The sequence below is a fragment of the Megachile rotundata genome, chromosome 11 (assembly GCF_050947335.1).
Source record: "Megachile rotundata isolate GNS110a chromosome 11, iyMegRotu1, whole genome shotgun sequence".
In the NCBI taxonomy this organism is placed as follows: Eukaryota; Metazoa; Arthropoda; class Insecta; order Hymenoptera; family Megachilidae; genus Megachile; species Megachile rotundata.
The window spans coordinates 10081527-10099947 of NC_134993.1; the positions used below are offsets into that span (position 1 = coordinate 10081527).

An 18421-nucleotide genomic window follows, 5' to 3' on the forward strand; every position below is an offset into this window, starting at 1 on the left:
ATTAGTACAACCATTTGATAACAAATTTTTTTTATTTTAGGCAGCAATCACACGGGTCATTGAACAAATACCAAGTACAACATGGTAATTTGTTCAAACTAAATTTTAATACTAGTAACTGACCATTGGAATATGTACCATGTCTTCTGTCAGTAATTGTTAAATTAATTGATTATTTTACACTGATTTACGCCAACCACAAAAATATTTGTTCAGCATATTTCCTTTATTGGTAGCTTACAGTCTGGGCAGAATTTGTAAATTAATTAAAGGAAGAGATCTATTACTCATTTACGTACCCAAGAATTTTTTTGGTGCGGGACATTTTTGCCCAATGCTGGAAAATGATTTTCTAATGTATGACTAGTCATATGTGTTCGAAAATCGGAACCATTTTTCAAAACTTGACCGCAAGTTGCACAAATTTCTAAACCCTTAATCTTATTGCCACTCTCCTTTTTGTGAACTTTAAATAGTTCTTGTTGTTTTTCAATGTCAGGTAACAGAACCAAAAGTTCTGGAAATACGTTCTCGAAAGCACTGAGACCCATAGCTTCGCGACAACGTGTGTAATAATCTTGAGCGTTACACGTTCCTTGACGAAACAATCCGCTTATGTACCGAAACTCCTCGATTTGATCGTGTTGCATTAAAACTTCGTTAACTTTAGCTACAAGACACCTGTTTCGTTTCTGAAATTCTGGAGGAGGTACATAATTATACGCACTGTTGTCCTTGCTATTATCTGGCAAGATAGAATAACTTTCTCCAGAACTGTTTGTAAAAGTCAATCCATTACTGCTGTTCAATTTATCCATGCTATTGTATTTTATACAAAAACCAGGAGGTGGTGGAGTTGTTGTACCAAAGCCAGGTGGTGGATTTGTAAATCCAGGTGGTTTAGAACTACTACCGCTTAAAGCTGGAAATTCTTCTAAATGGCGAACATTTCTGTTAGTAGAGTTTAAACTATCTATTTTTAATTCAGTACGTTTCCTCTGTACTCCATTGGAAGTATTATTATCAGTATCCGTATTTACAACTGCTTCATTATCCATATTTTTATGCTTTTTCTTATCCTTCTTATTAGTTTGTTCTATCTCCTTCGAAGATTGTACACTTATATTTTTTGATGTATTTACACTGTTGCTCACGTTATCTGTGCTTTGCATTGATTGTGAACTTGACTGTACAGCATCAATGTTATTTTTACTGTTTGCGCATGAATTTTTAGACGTCTCGCATTCTTTCTTGACAACGACAGTACTTACATTTGTTCTCGAACTGCTAGTCTCGCTTCCATTAACGTTATTATTATTACAATTTTGTTTAACCTTTTTCTTTTTCGTTTTTCCTTTCGTTATATCAGTGGTTGTTTTCACGTTATTACTGTTATTAGAACTTTGCGCCTGACTCCAAGAAGGTACCACGGTGATTGTTGATTGCTTCTTTGATTTGGATGATTTTGATAGAGTAGGAAAATCTTCTCCAGATTGGATAGGCGGTGGAGAAGGTACTAATGGCGGTGATGCAACCTTTTTAGGTTTCGGCACAGATGTCGATGCTGATTTAGAACAAGTCCATTGTAAAACTTCTTTCCAATGAGCCAAGTTCGTATTGCTACTAGTCGACGGTTCTGATGAACCCAGTGCAGGAAAGTCAGATTCCATTGAGAGTTGAGCAGGACGAATTCTAATATTAGGACCTGAAACTTTTGTAGTGACAGTTCCATTTGGTTCGTGGTTTACTTGAATAGATACATTGGAAGTTGTCCCCTTTTGGGCTTGAGTACTTGATCCTGAAGAATTGCCACTTGACACGCTGAAATTAACAGTTTTAGAAATACTTGTACTCCCTGATTCTGGTCCCAATGCAGGGAAATTTTCATCTGTAACAGCAAGAGGCTGAGGTCTTATGGTACTACGAATCGTTACGTTACCTCTACCTTTACTTTGGTTTAAGGTAGGTACAACGGGTGTAGCGTTACCCAACGTTGGAAACTCTTCAGTACTTTGTACGTCCACGGATGGTTGCTGTACAAAAGTAGGTTCGTTGTTTGACACAAATACATTTGAAGTATTTGGTGTAACTGTTGGTTGATATTCCCTGAGATTATAATCTCTCCCACCGTAATCTCTTGAACTTCTGGAAGTTGATGCGCCTAACATTCCTCTTCTGTTCATCCGATTTTCACCACGTGGAGCTAGGGTGAATTCTAGCTCCAATGTTCTTGCTTGTTTAGCAGCTGCCTTGCTCAATTGTTTACTATGAACACTTGCTTTATGTGCTTTAAGATCTATATCAGTTCTAAATACACTTGTAAATTTTTCCTCAGCACACATTCCCTCTTCGCACAGAAAATGTTCTTGTCTGAAATGATCTCTGAGGTAATCATAAGAACTATAATATTGATGCAAACCATCTGCATCGCAAAAATGGCAATATAAATGATCTCGTCTTAAATGGCGAAACAACTCATCGTTATCCATATAACGCTGATCACAAAATTCACACAGTGGATGTCCTTTATGACTTTTGTCATCGATATCTCCTTTCCTTCTATGTTGTGCAAGATCAGATCTTGTATAACAACGCCTTTCATGAGAAAATATCTGTTGTGAAAAGAGAAACAGTCCTTAAAAATCACAAAATCATAAATATAGAGATAAATTATATAGTGGTAACATACCTTTAAATTTTCCACGCAGAGATCACAATAATGCAATTCATGCTGATGTCTCATATGATCTTTCAAACTATTAAAATTATTAAACACTGGTTTTTCTTTACAAATATTGCAACTATTAGCCAATAAATCATAAAATTTACTTTGAATGTCAGGTGTATCAAAATGAATATTGTATCTGGTGTCTAACAAGTTGCCTTTATGTAACTGGCGAAAAGGTTTTATCTCCTTGGTGAATACAACTTTTGGTAAATCTTGACGACAAATAGGGCACTCGTTTTGACAGCAAAGTACCCTCATCCTGGTACTACATTCATAACACACGGGATGTTCACACATACCGATACTATAAATATCAACATTTTTGTAACACACAACACAGGTGTTGTTGTTGGTACTTTCATTATTACCAGACATTCTTTGTATCAAAATTTCACTTGAAAATACTAAGTTCTATTAATACACACTCTGGCCACAGAATGTAACGAATTCTAATTTTGTTTATTCGATCCCTTCCGATTTCAGATTTCGATCGAATAAATTATGCTATTTTGTACAACGTCGTACACAATCTGTAACAAAATTATTATTTCAATCTCGATACATTTATCGCATACGGATGTAATCTTAAACCATTACAACTGATACAACTTTCATAACAACTTTGATCAATTACTACGGGAACTCTTCATTTAAAAGCTCATAAAGTATCACATGAATATATCAAATTATCTCGGCACAATTTTTATGGTAAAATAAAGATGTACGAATTCTGATACTTCACAATCACTATAGAGTCTCGATAGAAGAAATATTTTGTGGACAAGCAACTGTTTATATTTCAAATACTATCCAGATTGAAGTGTTTTCTCATGATATTACCAAGGCTATCTTCTCAAAAATTAGTATAGGAAAATTGACAATACCCTCTGGAAAATATTCCAGCAAGCAGATGGTAAAATCTCACAGGATGTCCCTGAAAGAAAAAGGTTATCACGATTTATATTCTAGCACAGACGAGGTATAGGATAGACCAATCACTTTATGTGAGTTCGTGTCACACGATCTGAAATACCGACATCACTTCGATTGCGCACTCTACGATTAGCAATGGCGATTTCAGGAACTACAATGATCGAATAATCGCGGTTGGTTAGGTAATACAGATGTCACTGGATAAGTGACCGTTGTACAAGTAACTGTTACGAATGGAACTTCGCTGACACGCAATTACATGTATGTGGCGGGTACTTATCGAACATCGGTACTTTGTGTCAAATATGCAAACTTTTGAAGAGTTTATTAAGATGGAGACTTATGTCATCGGATCTTAAAAATAGATCATGCATCTACAGGTCATTTTTCTTGACAGATGTCTGTAATGTGTTGTTTTCAGAGTCCCAAAATTTGGAAGTAATGGAAATTTCTGGTAGAATAAAGAATGGCCGTGATCACCAAATTCACAATATTTTTTATTGTTTGAAAAACGCTGATTCTCAAATTCATCGTGAACTTAAATCACATGAGACATATAGATTGCACCAACTATCATCAGTTTGTATTTCATTAGTCCAATAAAAGTACGGCGATAACGCACACAAAAGGAAATGGTATACAATAAGACAAGTAGAGATTTCTCGTATGTTCACATTAGTTGTACAATTAGACATTTGAAATTCCTTGCAAATATTTCTAAACGATAAAACTGCGTGTAAATCGTACAGAATAAATTCTAGAAAAATGAATCTCAAAAAAGAATCGGGCCCCTCTACTTGAAACACGTTTCTATACACATAATCCTATATTCACTGTCCTTTCGCCTCTCGTATGTAGAAAGTAGGCCATTACATCTCCTTTGTACGGTTTCAATAAGAAACTCTAATTACTTTATCAAAAATTTATTTCAAACTATTTACCATTCAACAAGTAAAAAATTGAACAGAAATTGCTAAGTTACTTTTTCAAAGTATATAATAATTTTCAAAAGAAGACAATTTTACAACATAATTTATAAAACTTGCAAAAACTTCCTAATGTGCGTGCTAATTTATACGACCTCGAAGCAAAAAGACAGTCTTTGACAACGCGTTTCGAGTACGGTCCGATATTTTCGCATGTGGGCTGTACCTTGTTTTTTTTGTCTATGTAAATATTCATCTTTACAAGAATCATACTTAGAGATAGCCGCGCTTCGTTTTAACGTCTATTCGGATGCGACACGCGTAATATGGTTTGTGTGCTTATTACATAATTAGAATGCAATGGTGACATTCAGAATAATTAGGGACATACGCTGTAAATTCATTGAAGCAGTGCTTAGAAGTCAAGTGAGAGCCAATAATATTTTACAATGTCTGAAGACAGATGTTATCAGAGTATATTGCTTTAAGAAATTTAAAAACAACTGGCACTGCAAACTGACCAAAACTTTCCTTTTTACATTATTATAAATATACTTATTGCTGGGTAAAACATCTTCATATTAATAAACATTAATAAATTCATTAATAAAAAATTGATGGAGATTTTTAAGTATTTAATCTTGATCTATTAAGCGCAGTTGCAATAATTGATCATAATTGCAATGCTAATCTTTAAACTTTCTACAAGTGACTCCAAAGTTATAATTTTACAAAATTATACTTTTACAAAGTAAAAAATGTTCAAAGCTTTTTTAGCATCAAAGTAACTTTGACAATATTTACAATCCAAATTTTCAAACTTACAAATTTTTAAATATTTAAATCACAAATTTTTAAATATTTAATCTTGATTTATTAAGTGCAATTGCAATTGTAATAATTGATCATAATTGCAATGCTAATTTTTTTTCAATTTTCTACAAGCGACTCCAAAGTTACAATTTTATAAAATTATATTTTTACAAAGTAAAAAATGTTCAAAGCTTTTTAGCATCAAAATAACTTTGACAATCTTTACAATCCAAATTTTCAAACTTACAAATTTTTAAATATTCAAACTTACAAAATTTTAAATATTTAAATCACAAACTTTTTAAATATTTAAATTACAAATGTTTCAATATTTAAATTTGAAAATTTTTTAAAATTGTGAGTGAAAGAACCTTGGTTCTTGTAATTAAGCTATAAAATTGTTACATTAACAAAATGTATAAGATGTTTTACGCCTTAGCAATTAAGTATCATAAAATATGTACAATAAAAGATAAAAACAATGTATAATCAAAATAAAAGAAAAGTCCCTCTAAAATTATCGATATCGAAAACCAGAGATAAGAATTTTATATTAATGCAGAAATAAGTCGTATCACGAGGTAGTTGAGATCTTATTTAACGTAACACTTTAAACCAGTGCTCCCGAAATTTGGGACTAAAATTCTGATACTTTCATGACAAACTATTTGTACTTTGAATTTTCTATACGTTTGTATACAGCAAACGTACATCGTTTAACTCTTCCTTCAATTTTGAACAATGTTTTTTCTCACATTTTATATTCTGACGAAATGCAATCATGGATAAAAAGAAATATAAAAATACAGAATTCTGGATTGACTGGCTTAAAAATGAAAGTTTGTTACGTATAACAAACATGAATTTTTTAAAACTTGATCGTGTATAAAGCGAAATATGATTGTTGTGGTCAATTTATCTAAGTGTCTACATTTCGATTTCGATCATAGAGATTTAATACACGTTTCAAGTATTCTCAAATGTCAGCCCGCACGCAAATGCATCGCTGTTCGATTTCGTTTCTATTTGCAAACTCGCAAGAGTATCGCGAGCCTAATCGTGTCGTGTAATCTATCTCGTTTCTCGAAATAATAAAGTGCAGTTTGACTTGAAAATTTATTATATATTACATGTCTTCCATCAACGCTAATTATGATATTTATTAATTACGTTATTTGCACCGTCCTCTGAATTATTTTTCGTTTATCATACAACTAATTCTCAAAAGAAGTGACATTGCTTCAAAAGCAAAATCGAATAACAATATAAGCGAATTTCTCGGTCTTTATCGTTAGAACTTTTTTTTCTCTTTTCTTCTTTCACTAAATTTATACATTATGTTTGCGTATATTTTAAATTTATACATTATGTATGTGTATACTTTAAATACAATATGCAATGGACCAATGACAGGATTGGTATCTTATTCATTTCCCATCTCGAGGATTACGTTCACCTTAACCAGTTATTTATAATGCTATTTAAAAGTCGACTTGTCTAATTAATTTAAACGGCATTGCTGAATTGTTTTTACGTTCGTAAAGCTTATGAAATATATGTACATCGTACACATGTGTTCACTGACCGTGGAAACGCAAGTTTTGCAATTGATTATATTGCAACTCAATCAATGGAGCCACACACTCACAAATGAATAAGATACATTAGCCCTCAAATTCCAAACGCTCATATAGTTTTGTATTCATTTTCACAATTTTGATTACCTAATAATCTTTATATGTACATACATGGATAAAATCATGTAAGTTGAGAAACAACTTTCTCGTTCGCGTTTTGTGCAATATTCAACGGCCGATGCTTAAACTAAATGCACATATTTCTGAAGACCGAATGAAAAAAAGAAAGAAATCATACGTTTCTTAACAACGCAATTTATCTTTGGTTTTACCAAAAACCAAAGGGTCCCTTCACGTAAAACAATTTGTAAGGTATGTCACTGTATCATCGTAATGTAAATCAAGTTCGTGTATCGATACCTTCATTCAATATACATCGTGCTAACATGATTCATAAAAATCCCCTTTCTTAACGTAGACACAAATTTATATTCCCAATAATACATTTCGACACAAAATATAAACTATAAACTATATTAAAATATACGAATTCAGATTTGGTGAAGTGTAAATCATAATCATCTATCTCTTAGTAAATATACACTTTGTCCATAATCTTTGAAAAAATAAAATAATACATAGATAAAGCAAGTTTATACATAATCCAGACTTATCAGAGTAAATAAGTGCTATTTCTGCTTCTCAAAAAAAAAAAAGGAATATATGCTTGAGTGGCTAAATTAATAATTCAACGTCACCATAATATGATCAATTTTATAACAATGAATTATACTGGCAATTCATTGACACGATTTGAAAATGAACTACGCTTAAAAAAATCTTGTATCTCCAGCCATAACGTATTTTCTTTTTTTATGAATCCATAGATTCGATAACAGGACAAGGATTTACAGTTGAGGGCACTTTTTTTCTCCGCCTGTTATTAATATAGCCGCTGGACCATTCGTATGCTATTTTTCAAACAGCAAGGATTCAGCGTAATGTACAGATATTGTACTTCTAAATCTACCGATCTATAACTTGGAGATCGATAATCCACGGATTGTTCTCATCTTTTCGTACTCTATTTTTCTCTGTGTTTTCCTCGTTTCTTTTTTTTTCGTAGAGTACACGTAAGCCCCAGACATATATATTTGTACATAGCTATCATATCCAATGGAAAGTGTACATTAAACGCAACTGAATCACGTACAGTTCACTCACAACATCAAAAATAGACTATTGCAAGAGTGCATTAGCATGTGACACCCTGTAGATATTACTCAACCAAGGTACCGTTCCCCATACATTCCGTGACTTTCTTCTCCTGTTGGAATCTGAAACGTAGACGATATGTACAAATTTTTAATGATATCACAATATCACTCTTATAAGTCTCTGAGTCTTTTTTCCTTTTTTTTTAAATGCGATTTATCGCACAGTTATATAAATTGTTGATCCCACATTGTTGGACTATAATATAATGCAGCATCTGATAGATATAATAATCTTGAGATCACATATATTACATTAAAAATTGATCGCGATTTTTTAAGAGTGTTCTACGTGTACATATTGCCTACGATGCAGATTCTGTTCTAAATGTAGTACAGGAAATACACGCAAATTACGTTAATCTTATACTCGTCCACGTGGCTTTTTTCGGGGAGTTGTCTCTTCGGTCGCCTGAATTCCACTTGCTGTTGCTGTACGTTTCGGGCGTCCTGTTGCTTTGTTATTTTGTGGCGGGCTCTGTGCAGGCGCTGAAAGTAGCGTTAACATTTTATTATTCTTTTAACGCTCAATTAAAGTCATAGCACTAAATATCCTTACCCCGTAGTTTTGTCCTTGAAACTGCACTTGTAGTATTATTACTTTGTTGCTTCGTACCCTTTTTATTTTCACTTTTTTTAACTTCGGTATTATTTTTAGTTGCATCTACCGACGCTGTGGTATTAGTAACAGTAGTAACAGCAGTTGTAGTTGTGTTGGTAGCAACAACGGTAGCACCTTCGTTCCCAGACTTTGTGTTTCTGTTTAATGCTCTTTCCGCTCTACTGGATCCCTTTGCGACGGACTTAGCAATCGCTAATGCTTTATTCACTGTTCGTTTTTTTGAACGACTTGATTTAGGTGATTTCTTATCGGAGTCTTCATCGGCTGTTTCATCTTCGGAAGAGCTTTCAACTTGCTTTGATTTCTTACGTAGATTTTGTTTTTGTTTGTGCATATTATAATTTTTTCTCTTCTTTAACTGTGATTCATCCTTATAAAGTGAAAGGTCAACTGTGGATAAGATATTGAAATTTTAGCATTACATTTTTAAATAATATTTAAAAACGATATTAATATTTAAAAATGAATAATATTTAAAATAACAAGGTTCGAAATATGAAAATACTAACGGCCATCAGGATGTTCTTCTGTCACTCGAGGTTTTTCAGACACGCCGGCTTCAACATCAATTGCTCTCTTTAAAATATTCTCAGTGCGTAGGAGCTCTATTTTGGTTAACTGGAATTTGTTTTTATCGATTTTATTCAAATTTAGATTTGTTAATATACAATCAAAATCTGAAATTTAAAAAAAAGATTAAAGTATGTAAATGAACTCTTTACATTATAAGTAATAAGATTTATACAGCAATATAACAATAAAACTAATTTAGAGTTTTAAAAAGTATAAATCTAGTAATTACAATTGCAATTTTAGATAAAATTACCTATGAAATCATAAAAATCTGGTGAATATATTTCTCCATTGTTTTTGTCTTGAGAAAGCCAACGTATACGAATTCGTCTGCTCGATTTGTATATATTTTGCATTGCTTGACATACATAGAAGCTTCCTTCTGCATTTCTCACAGCCAAAAATTCATTTCTAATAATAAACATCAACAAAAGTTAATTTATGTATGGTATTAAGCCAACATTACCAATTTAATTAATAAAAATCATGTATTAATAAATGAAAATTAATGTAAAAAGTTAAAAAATTTTATTGTTATTCACCATTCATGTATGTATTTTCTATCCTTAAAAAACAAACGATTCTCATACTTACTTATAGAACACTATAAGTTTGTCATCGGAAGCTTTTGATGGTGGAGGCTTATTCAAATTTTTGACAAGCAATGCAATTTCTGGCAATGGACTTTGATAAGGCTGTGTTTGAATTCGATTTCTTTTTGGTTTACTTGCTCCATCTGAAGCTACTGGTGTTCCTTTTAAATCCTTTAATTCTCTAGATTTTCTTTTATTTGCTTTTGGTGAACCAGTGCTCTTTGTTTCAACCTTTGGTGGATTGTTTGTTTGTGACGCTGCTGAACTATCTGGTACATGTTTTATACTTTGAGATGTGGCTTTTGGCTTTTGACTTTCAGCTTTTGTCGATCCATCTTCGGTTTTGTGGGTAGTTAACTTTGTTTGTAAAGTTGTGCTGATTGGAATTCCATCAGAATCTTTTGAACCGTTGTTTACAGGGGTCTTCTTTTCTTCAACTTTATTTTGCAGTGGTGGACATAATGCTAAAGAAACATATATATATATATATACATATATCATATACATGTTTATATGCATCACAATGTTAATGAATTTGACATTCATAAAGAGATTGTTAAATGTAATTCTTATAACACAGATAACATCATAGTATAAAAGATTTAATAAATGAAACAAAATAACAGAATTAATAGAATATGTGATGCTTTTACTAACCAGGAAAATCTAAATTAATGGATGTCATCTCTTGTTCTGATTGAATTTCTTTCTGTGATTCTTGAGTAGGGTTATCTGGACTTAAATTATTGTTTCTGTTAGATTCGCTTTGTTTTATAGTAGCAGTTATGTTTTGCTCTGTTTCTGTTTTTATGATTTCAACTCCATTAGGAATCAATTTATCCATGTCAGATTCCTTTTCAGAATTACTGCTTATATATGGAGGCGTTTGATATACAGAAGGTCTATGATCTTGTACTAAGCTTAAAGGCTGACTGGGTGGTTGCAATGTAACGTAACTTAATCCAGTTCCTGATAAAGGCTTCATAGATCCTGGTTCTGATCCTGACACAACTTTTTGCGCCATTGCATTCATAGGTAGAATAGAATGACTGGTAGATGTCGGAGAAGTACCTACTCCGGGTATCGTTGATTTTAAGGCCGATGCACTCATTTTCGCTAAATACGTCTCTAAATACTTATAAAAAATTGGCATCAATTATGTGAATTTATCATATAATTACGATGTATTTAAAAACACAAATGTTGTTTAAAGCTGGAAAGATTGCTAATGGAGGGAATATATGTCTTATTGGTTATATCATAGAGCCATATTGGTATGATTCATGCATTTTTGTCATTTATTTTAATGGTCATATCTACTAACAAACTCTTGTAAATTTAGAGAGTCAGATGGTATGAACGAGGTCTCTTGCTTCTATATTACTCATAAGCAATGTTTCCAGCACTGTATAGTACATTAATGTTTCTGATGTGACGATCAATTTAACTTTTATTTTGTATCTAATAATTTGATAGCAGCAGCTACAAAAATATTAAAAATTACAAAAAATCAACAAAGTACTGCATGAAAACATTCCAACAATGAGTACAGTAGTTTGCTACTTATAGTTTGGTTAATAAAACAATGTAAATAAAAGCAACCTTCATAATAATAGAAGAAAAACACAGAATGCTAAGATGTGGCAGCAATGTATGAAAAAAAACGAGGGAGAATTGAGGAAAAACTCAGGTACAGAGGGTGGTCGAGGAGGGAGGGGGTAATTAGAAGAGTAAACATAAACACGAAGGAAACTTTTGCTAGTTTAAAACTAAATAATACCGAAGAGCCCACGTAATATTTTTGTTCTTAGAGATTAACTGGAAATTACCTCGACGTTATCAAGTCTTGAATACGGGTATATATTCTCTTACTAAACTTCCACGGATAGTTGATCGCTGCGCGTTAACACACGGTTAACTCATTTTCCCACACACTTCCTCGACGCGTGAACATTTCTTTTCAGCTAACATTTCATACAGTGTACGCGTAGCATAGTCCATTTATCGAAGATATTCACTTAACTTACCGAATTCTACAAAACAAAACGATAAAGGCTTGCGCGCTATAGAAAGCCGTGATTTTACCCGCACGAAAAAAAACAGGAATGCCAGACGTTAGATGGCGTCGGTTCTTGGACGCCATGTGTGGCGCAAACTTGATTTCATATTCATTCTGATTGGTTCCACAACGATAGCTTCGTTTCTTTTGTATTAATTTCTTCGAATATAAAAATTATTATGCACCTGTAATATTATTTACTTTTTATGGCTGACTTCTGATTAAAATTTTTTTGATTTAAATACAATACTTTTTTCACGCCGTTTTGTTAATAGGTAAAAAAACATAAAGCTTCGTCTTTTTTTCGTTAGAATGTTATGCTTTGAAAAAAGTCTATTCGGTACTTATGCATTGATATGATATCATAAATGTATAAAATATATTAAACAATTACATAATGTAACATATAAACATATGTGTATTTTTTTTACCAAAAATTCTACAATTTACAAAAAATATTTTTGTTACGTCATTTGCCATTTAAATATTGTATAACATGAAATAGTTTCTGTATTTATAATTTATCTGAAATATTCTTTCTGTAGAAGAAATTAATAAATAATTGTGTAACACTAATTAGTATTTATATAGTGGACTTTTAATAATTCTTTTGGATGAAATCATTTATTGTGTGATATTTATAACGATATTGGTACTGAAACTTATAATACTTACAATTGAAGACTATAACAAATGTGTACAATGCGTTACTTTTTCATAATGAAATAATAGCAGTATTATTATATAACGAAACAATAGAAACAATCTATATTATGTGTGCGAATTGTTTCTTTATTTTTTCATTTATTAAAAACACGTTACGCGCCATTTACATGTCATAAGATTAAAAAGATTTAGTAGTACTAAAAATAGAAATGTGCAACTATATTAATTGTTCTTAAAATATAACATATTTGCTCACGTAAATGAAACTTCAGTTTTTATCTATCACAGATAGATCGAGATTCATGACAGAAGTTTTTGCAAAAAGACAGATTATGCTGGCCGTAATCTTATATTGATATAAATGAACCAATCAGAAAAAATTGGAAACCGACGTCACCACGGCTAAAAAGTTTGAGCTTCAGTTCTTACTATTTTTTTACAAAGTTTTTTAGAATTATTTAATTGAAGATACAATTTTGTATTCTTATTAGAAAATCTGAAACGGCCATATTTTATGACGTTTACTCACACCAGCGCAAACTGCATGAAAATATGTCCATGAAATGAACGTATTGTAATTGTTATCGAGAATGAAATGAACTTTAGACTATTGTCAACAAAGTGGTCCCGCCACATATAAGAAACGCTGTACAGTTCTATATAAACATATTGTGGTATATATCGTGAATAGGAATTTATAATTTACAGTTGTATAATTTATCGATTTCTTGATTATTTAGTTAACGATGGCGCGTGCACTCGTAGGTGTAAAGAGAGTTATCGATTATGCAGTTAAGGTATATTTGAAAAAAATGCTACAAAATTCAGAAGCAAGAAATACTAACAAAATTACTGTTTTGAATATTTGGCCTGATATAAAATAATGAATGTACTAATATTTAAATATTATATAATTTCATGTCATACAAGAATTTACTTTATTATAAGGAGTAAAATATAAATTGTATGATACTTTCCAGATATGTTATATGCATCGTACAGTTTATGTAACATATATTTTATTTTTTTTTTTATTTTCAGATTCGTGTTAAACCAGATAAGACAGGTGTTGTAACTGATGGAATTAAGCATTCGATGAATCCTTTTGATGAAATTGCAATTGAAGAAGCTGTACGAATGAAAGAAAAGAAACTTGTACAGGAAATAATTGCAGTTTCATGTGGACCAGCACAATCTCAAGATGTTATAAGAACTGCACTTGCAATGGGTGCTGATAAAGGAATTCATGTCGAGATATCTGGGCCTGAATATGAAACTTTACAACCTATTCATGTTTCTAAAATTCTAGCCAAATTAGCTCAAGATGAAAAAGCAGATTTAGTAATTGTTGGCAAGCAAGCTATAGATGATGATTGCAATCAAACTGCACAAATGATTGGAGGCCTCTTGGACTGGCCAACTGGTACATTTTGTAGTAAAGTATGTTAAATAATTATAATTTAATATAATGCTGTATACATCTAATTTTTATGCAGTGCAATGATAAAGTTGTTTATTTATCTTATTATAATAGGTTGAAAAAACAAATGGTGAACTAAATATTACACGTGAAGTTGATGGAGGTTTAGAAGTTCTTAAAATGAAAATGCCAGCAGTTTTAAGTGCTGATCTTCGTCTTAATGAACCACGGTATGCCACATTACCGAATATCATGAAAGCTAAAAAGAAACCGGTTAAAAAGATGACTCCAAAAGATCTTGGTATAGATACTGCTGCAAGAATTGATATTTTGTCAGTTGAAGAACCACCAGCTAGACAGGGTGGCGTTATTCTACCAGATATTGATACTCTAATTACAAAATTAAAAGAAGGTGGACACGTTTAGTTGCTTGTCACAACAAAAATGTTTTACAGTGTTTTTTACTTGTTATACTTTTTATTAAATTTTGCTGTATATAGAACAACTTTTTATACACTATGAGATGTTGCATGTTATATTTCAATAAATTTTTTCTGCAGAAAATAAAGCAATAGGTCCCTTTATCATATAACTGATAGTCATAATAAAATAACATCTTATATATATATTTATATATCTCTTTGGTAAATAACAACATTGTATTTCTACATCAAATTTGTACTTCTACGTTTTCATACATTATTGACGTCAACTATCGCGTGCTTGTACATTGTGTAGACATTTTTATTATTCACTAGGTTTCATAAACTCTCATTTACACATATTTATGATAAGTAAATTTTACTTAACAATCGGTAGTAAATAGTAAATGTTATATATCCCTGCATATATTTCTCGTTACATATAACAAATAACAAATTGACAGAATATTTTGATTATAAATTCTTTGTCATCAATACTATATATTTCACCGGGAATGTTCTACATTTAAATACGAAACTTATAAGAATATATCTCTTTAAAAATCATTCTACTAAAATATATAATTCATACGGTCATTAATCTTTTTTAAAGATACGTACTACATGTCTTCATAGAAAAGATAGAGTTAAATGCCAATACCCGTATTTATTACCCTACAAATGTTAATTCTTTAAAGAATCGAGTAATAATAATGTAATATTATTACATTATAAGTAATCCAATCCAGAAAATAATTTTCTTAATACTTATTTTCTCTTTTTAATATACTTTGTATAAGCTAATACGTTACAGAAAACTTGTTAAACAGTCTTTTATAGTTAAGATCTATTTATATATGTCGAAAGACAAAAAGAAGTGAATGTTACTTAAAACCTTACTTATTCCTTATAATAATACTTTCCAATCAAATCTAGTATTACTGGTATGCGTTATAGGGGGGAATGGAGGTGGATAAAGTTGCCAGCCATCCATCCCTTCACGCGCTGTTAGACATGCTAAATATGGTACTTTTTGAGCTAATTTAGTAACTTCCGAAGCCGGTGGAATTCCTCCACCTGTTAATTGTCTAGTACAAGCTGCTAAAGATGCAGCATGAGCTACAATTAAAATATTTCCTACTGTATTTTCAATAATTTGTTTGATTAATTCGTAACTCCTTTCATAATACTGTGCTGCATTCTCTTTTAGTGGAAGTTCTTTTGTTTTGATGATTGGATCATAGGTTTTGTCTATGTTAAAGCCAGCTTTTATTAATTCTTCGGATGTCATCCAAACTGGAACACCATTTGGATACCATGCCAACCACTCTATAAGGCCAGGCTCTATTTTCATTGGAATGTTTAAATCTAACCCTTTTAAAATGTGAGCTAACGTTTGTATACATCTTAACGACGGCGATGTAAAAGCCACATCTATTTTAATACTGGATGATTTCATAGCTTCTCCTACCAAACCTGCTTGCACTTCACCTACAGTAGTTAATGGACTGTCATTTCGGAAGTCTTGTATATTTCTCGATGGTATCTCTTTTGGCATGTTCAAATCTCTGCGAACGTATGAACCATTTGGTTCAAAGCAATAACGAATCCATGCTCCAAACGTAAAATCTACCCTTTCCCCGTGGCGGCATATAAAAATTTGTCTTGAGGAACTTGAAGGTGCTTCAGAAGCCTCCATCTATACAGAAAATAACATTAAAAATGAAATAAAAGTAAAATTAAATAAGTATAAGGATAACACGAAATAATATAATTTACTGGTTCATTGGTTGTTGCAATTCCATCAGGGCTATCTACAGAATCACTTGATGATAATACTGGTGGTTTACGAGTGACAGGTATTTCTTCCTTTTCTATTTCATTCCTATTGTCAGTAATTGGTATAGTAGTATGCAAGGTCCATGAATCTGATTCAGCTGTACGTTTTGTATGATTTAAAGGTAGATGGCCAGAAGTACCAGTTAACCAAGATACACCTTCAACCCAACCATCTGTAGATAAATTACATGCCCCTTCTGGAATATAAATGTAATCTCCCACTCTTAATTCTAATTCATCATGTTCTCTAGGCATGTGAGCATGCGTAACTTTATGTACATGTGCATTTTGCAGTCTAGAATCTCTAGAATACAATCTGAGTTCCCAATTAGTTGGAGCTGTGAGCGTCAATTTTTCTACCATTAAACGTAGCTGTTGATATAAATTGCCAGGAAATTGATATGCTAATGTCAAATGCAATGATTTTATTTGGGGTTCTGCTGAAATGCCTAAACTCGTAAGTTTATTTACATAACGGACAGCAATATTTTTCAGCCATTCAGCATTTATTTCTTTGACAAAAAGACCCATAAAATTGGGCGAAATGTAAGTTTCTAATTCAATATTGTCTAATAATTCATTCTGGTTAACTATATTTTCAAGGGCATTTACTAATTCTTCTGTAGATTCATCTGGTGCCTGTAAATGCAATATTCCTGTTAGTTCACATTATTTTATGTATTAATGTTACTGTAATATCGTACATTAAATAATGACACAAGTGTTATATGTGGTACATAGTTATGTGCTCCATTCCATATCAGTTCTTTGCTCTCTGCCCAAAATTTCATAAGCTCCTCGGCTAATTCACCCGTAGGACAAGCATATAAAACGTATTGTCTATGGGTATTGGTATCCAAAGTAGGATCTCTGACATGAGCCACTAGCCAATCGGATGCAAGTTGAATACCTCGATGTCCTGTAGCGGCTAATGCTTTTTCTCTGCAAAAGCAACACAATATCTACTTTAATTATCTCAAGTTACATAATTAATTTTATGAGCTTTAATCACACCTGTCTTACATAATAAAATACAATATATTTACGACATAACGTGTATTGTAAATTACTTGTCTACAATGCAAAAGAAACAATAAACAATATGAACTTAGATAATATCATGAAAATGAATGAAAAAAAAATAAAGAATCGTGACATTCTAAGTTTGACAGCTGTTTGTTTACAATGTCTACTTTGTGATCATTTTGAATTGCTCGTTAAATTAAAAAGGAATTGCAACATCCTTATAATTATATCACACTATAATACTCACGCTCGGTGTTTTGGAAAACCCAACTGTAAAAGCGTTTGCAAAGGGGTTAAATGTTGTTTTAAAATTTTCGTTGGAGTCGGATTTTTCCGCGGTGGTAACGTCGCCATGACGGTACATTACATTTCGGTAGATGCTACCAACATAGTTGAGAAGAATACTTGAGCCTCCATGTATCGATTAAATCGAATCGAATTTCCGATTCGATTAATTCGAAAGTTTGAACTTTTGTTATCGATACAATGATCAGTAACGAAATCTCAGTTTCGGCAATGGTGGTTGTTTGAAGAGTGGTGTATGAAAGTTAATTAATTTTTAGAAATCTTTGAATACGAGTGAAATTTGCGGTCGTAAAATATAAATTGGAGTCATCACGTGTAAGTACATACATAAATTATTAATATGAGTTAAACAAATGAACGGAATTTATTCATAAGTAGATTGCGTATCTTCAGATGCAATGTTGAGGACTTTCGCGCTATAAAATATGAGTGAAGTCAGCAGATACTTACTTTTTAGTATAGATATACAACAACTCGTAATTATCTGACGTAAAAATTTTTCCTGTATAACAAATTTTATTTTTAGTTCACTTTCATTCAGTATAAATAATAGTTAAACAAATATTTTCACAAAGAAATAACTTCTTACAGTATACTTCATCGATTAAAGTAGGAAAAAGAAATATAAAATAAATAAATTAGCA

General features: G+C 31.8%; 4 protein-coding genes across 8 annotated transcripts; 1 reads left to right on the forward strand and 3 right to left on the reverse strand.

Moving 5' to 3' along the window:
* Positions 1-205: 205 nt before the first annotated feature.
* On the reverse strand, positions 206-3990 carry LOC100879285 (E3 ubiquitin-protein ligase ZNF598). 3 transcript variants are annotated; one of them, XM_012280487.2, is made up of 3 exons: positions 3613-3990; positions 2690-3258; positions 206-2612 (listed from the first exon to the last, which is right to left on the reverse strand). In XM_012280487.2, the coding sequence occupies exons 2-3, from the start codon at positions 3101-3103 to the stop codon at positions 288-290; spliced, it is 2739 nt and encodes a 912-aa protein (XP_012135877.2). In that variant the 5' UTR covers positions 3104-3258; positions 3613-3990; the 3' UTR covers positions 206-287. The 3 variants fall into 3 exon arrangements, with proteins under 3 accessions (XP_012135877.2, XP_012135886.2, XP_012135871.2); XM_012280496.2 differs by having other exon boundaries at positions 3569-3990; XM_012280481.2 differs by lacking the exon at positions 3613-3990 and adding an exon at positions 3338-3562.
* Positions 3991-4137: 147 nt separating this feature from the next.
* On the reverse strand, positions 4138-12296 carry LOC100879171 (uncharacterized). Of its 3 annotated transcripts, none has more exons than XM_076537193.1 (7): positions 11869-12296; positions 10697-11174; positions 10041-10503; positions 9700-9857; positions 9383-9550; positions 8811-9263; positions 4138-8729 (listed from the first exon to the last, which is right to left on the reverse strand). In XM_076537193.1, exons 2-7 carry the CDS (start codon positions 11148-11150, stop codon positions 8713-8715), a joined length of 1713 nt encoding a protein of 570 aa, XP_076393308.1. In that variant the 5' UTR covers positions 11151-11174; positions 11869-12296; the 3' UTR covers positions 4138-8712. The 3 variants fall into 3 exon arrangements, with proteins under 3 accessions (XP_076393308.1, XP_003699379.1, XP_012135855.1); XM_003699331.3 differs by having other exon boundaries at positions 4138-8740; positions 10697-11167; positions 11869-12288; XM_012280465.2 differs by having other exon boundaries at positions 4138-8740; positions 11869-12277.
* Positions 12297-13419: 1123 nt separating this feature from the next.
* On the forward strand, positions 13420-14752 carry Etfb (Electron transfer flavoprotein beta subunit). The gene is made up of 3 exons (XM_003699328.3): positions 13420-13561; positions 13806-14204; positions 14299-14752. Exons 1-3 carry the CDS (start codon positions 13511-13513, stop codon positions 14608-14610), a joined length of 762 nt encoding a protein of 253 aa, XP_003699376.1. The 5' UTR covers positions 13420-13510; the 3' UTR covers positions 14611-14752.
* Epp (Ecdysteroid phosphate phosphatase) lies at positions 14642-18021 on the reverse strand. The gene is made up of 4 exons (XM_003699327.3): positions 17719-18021; positions 17150-17387; positions 16386-17084; positions 14642-16305 (listed from the first exon to the last, which is right to left on the reverse strand). The coding sequence occupies exons 1-4, from the start codon at positions 17823-17825 to the stop codon at positions 15514-15516; spliced, it is 1836 nt and encodes a 611-aa protein (XP_003699375.1). The 5' UTR covers positions 17826-18021; the 3' UTR covers positions 14642-15513.
* Between the last annotated feature and the right edge of the window lie 400 nt (positions 18022-18421).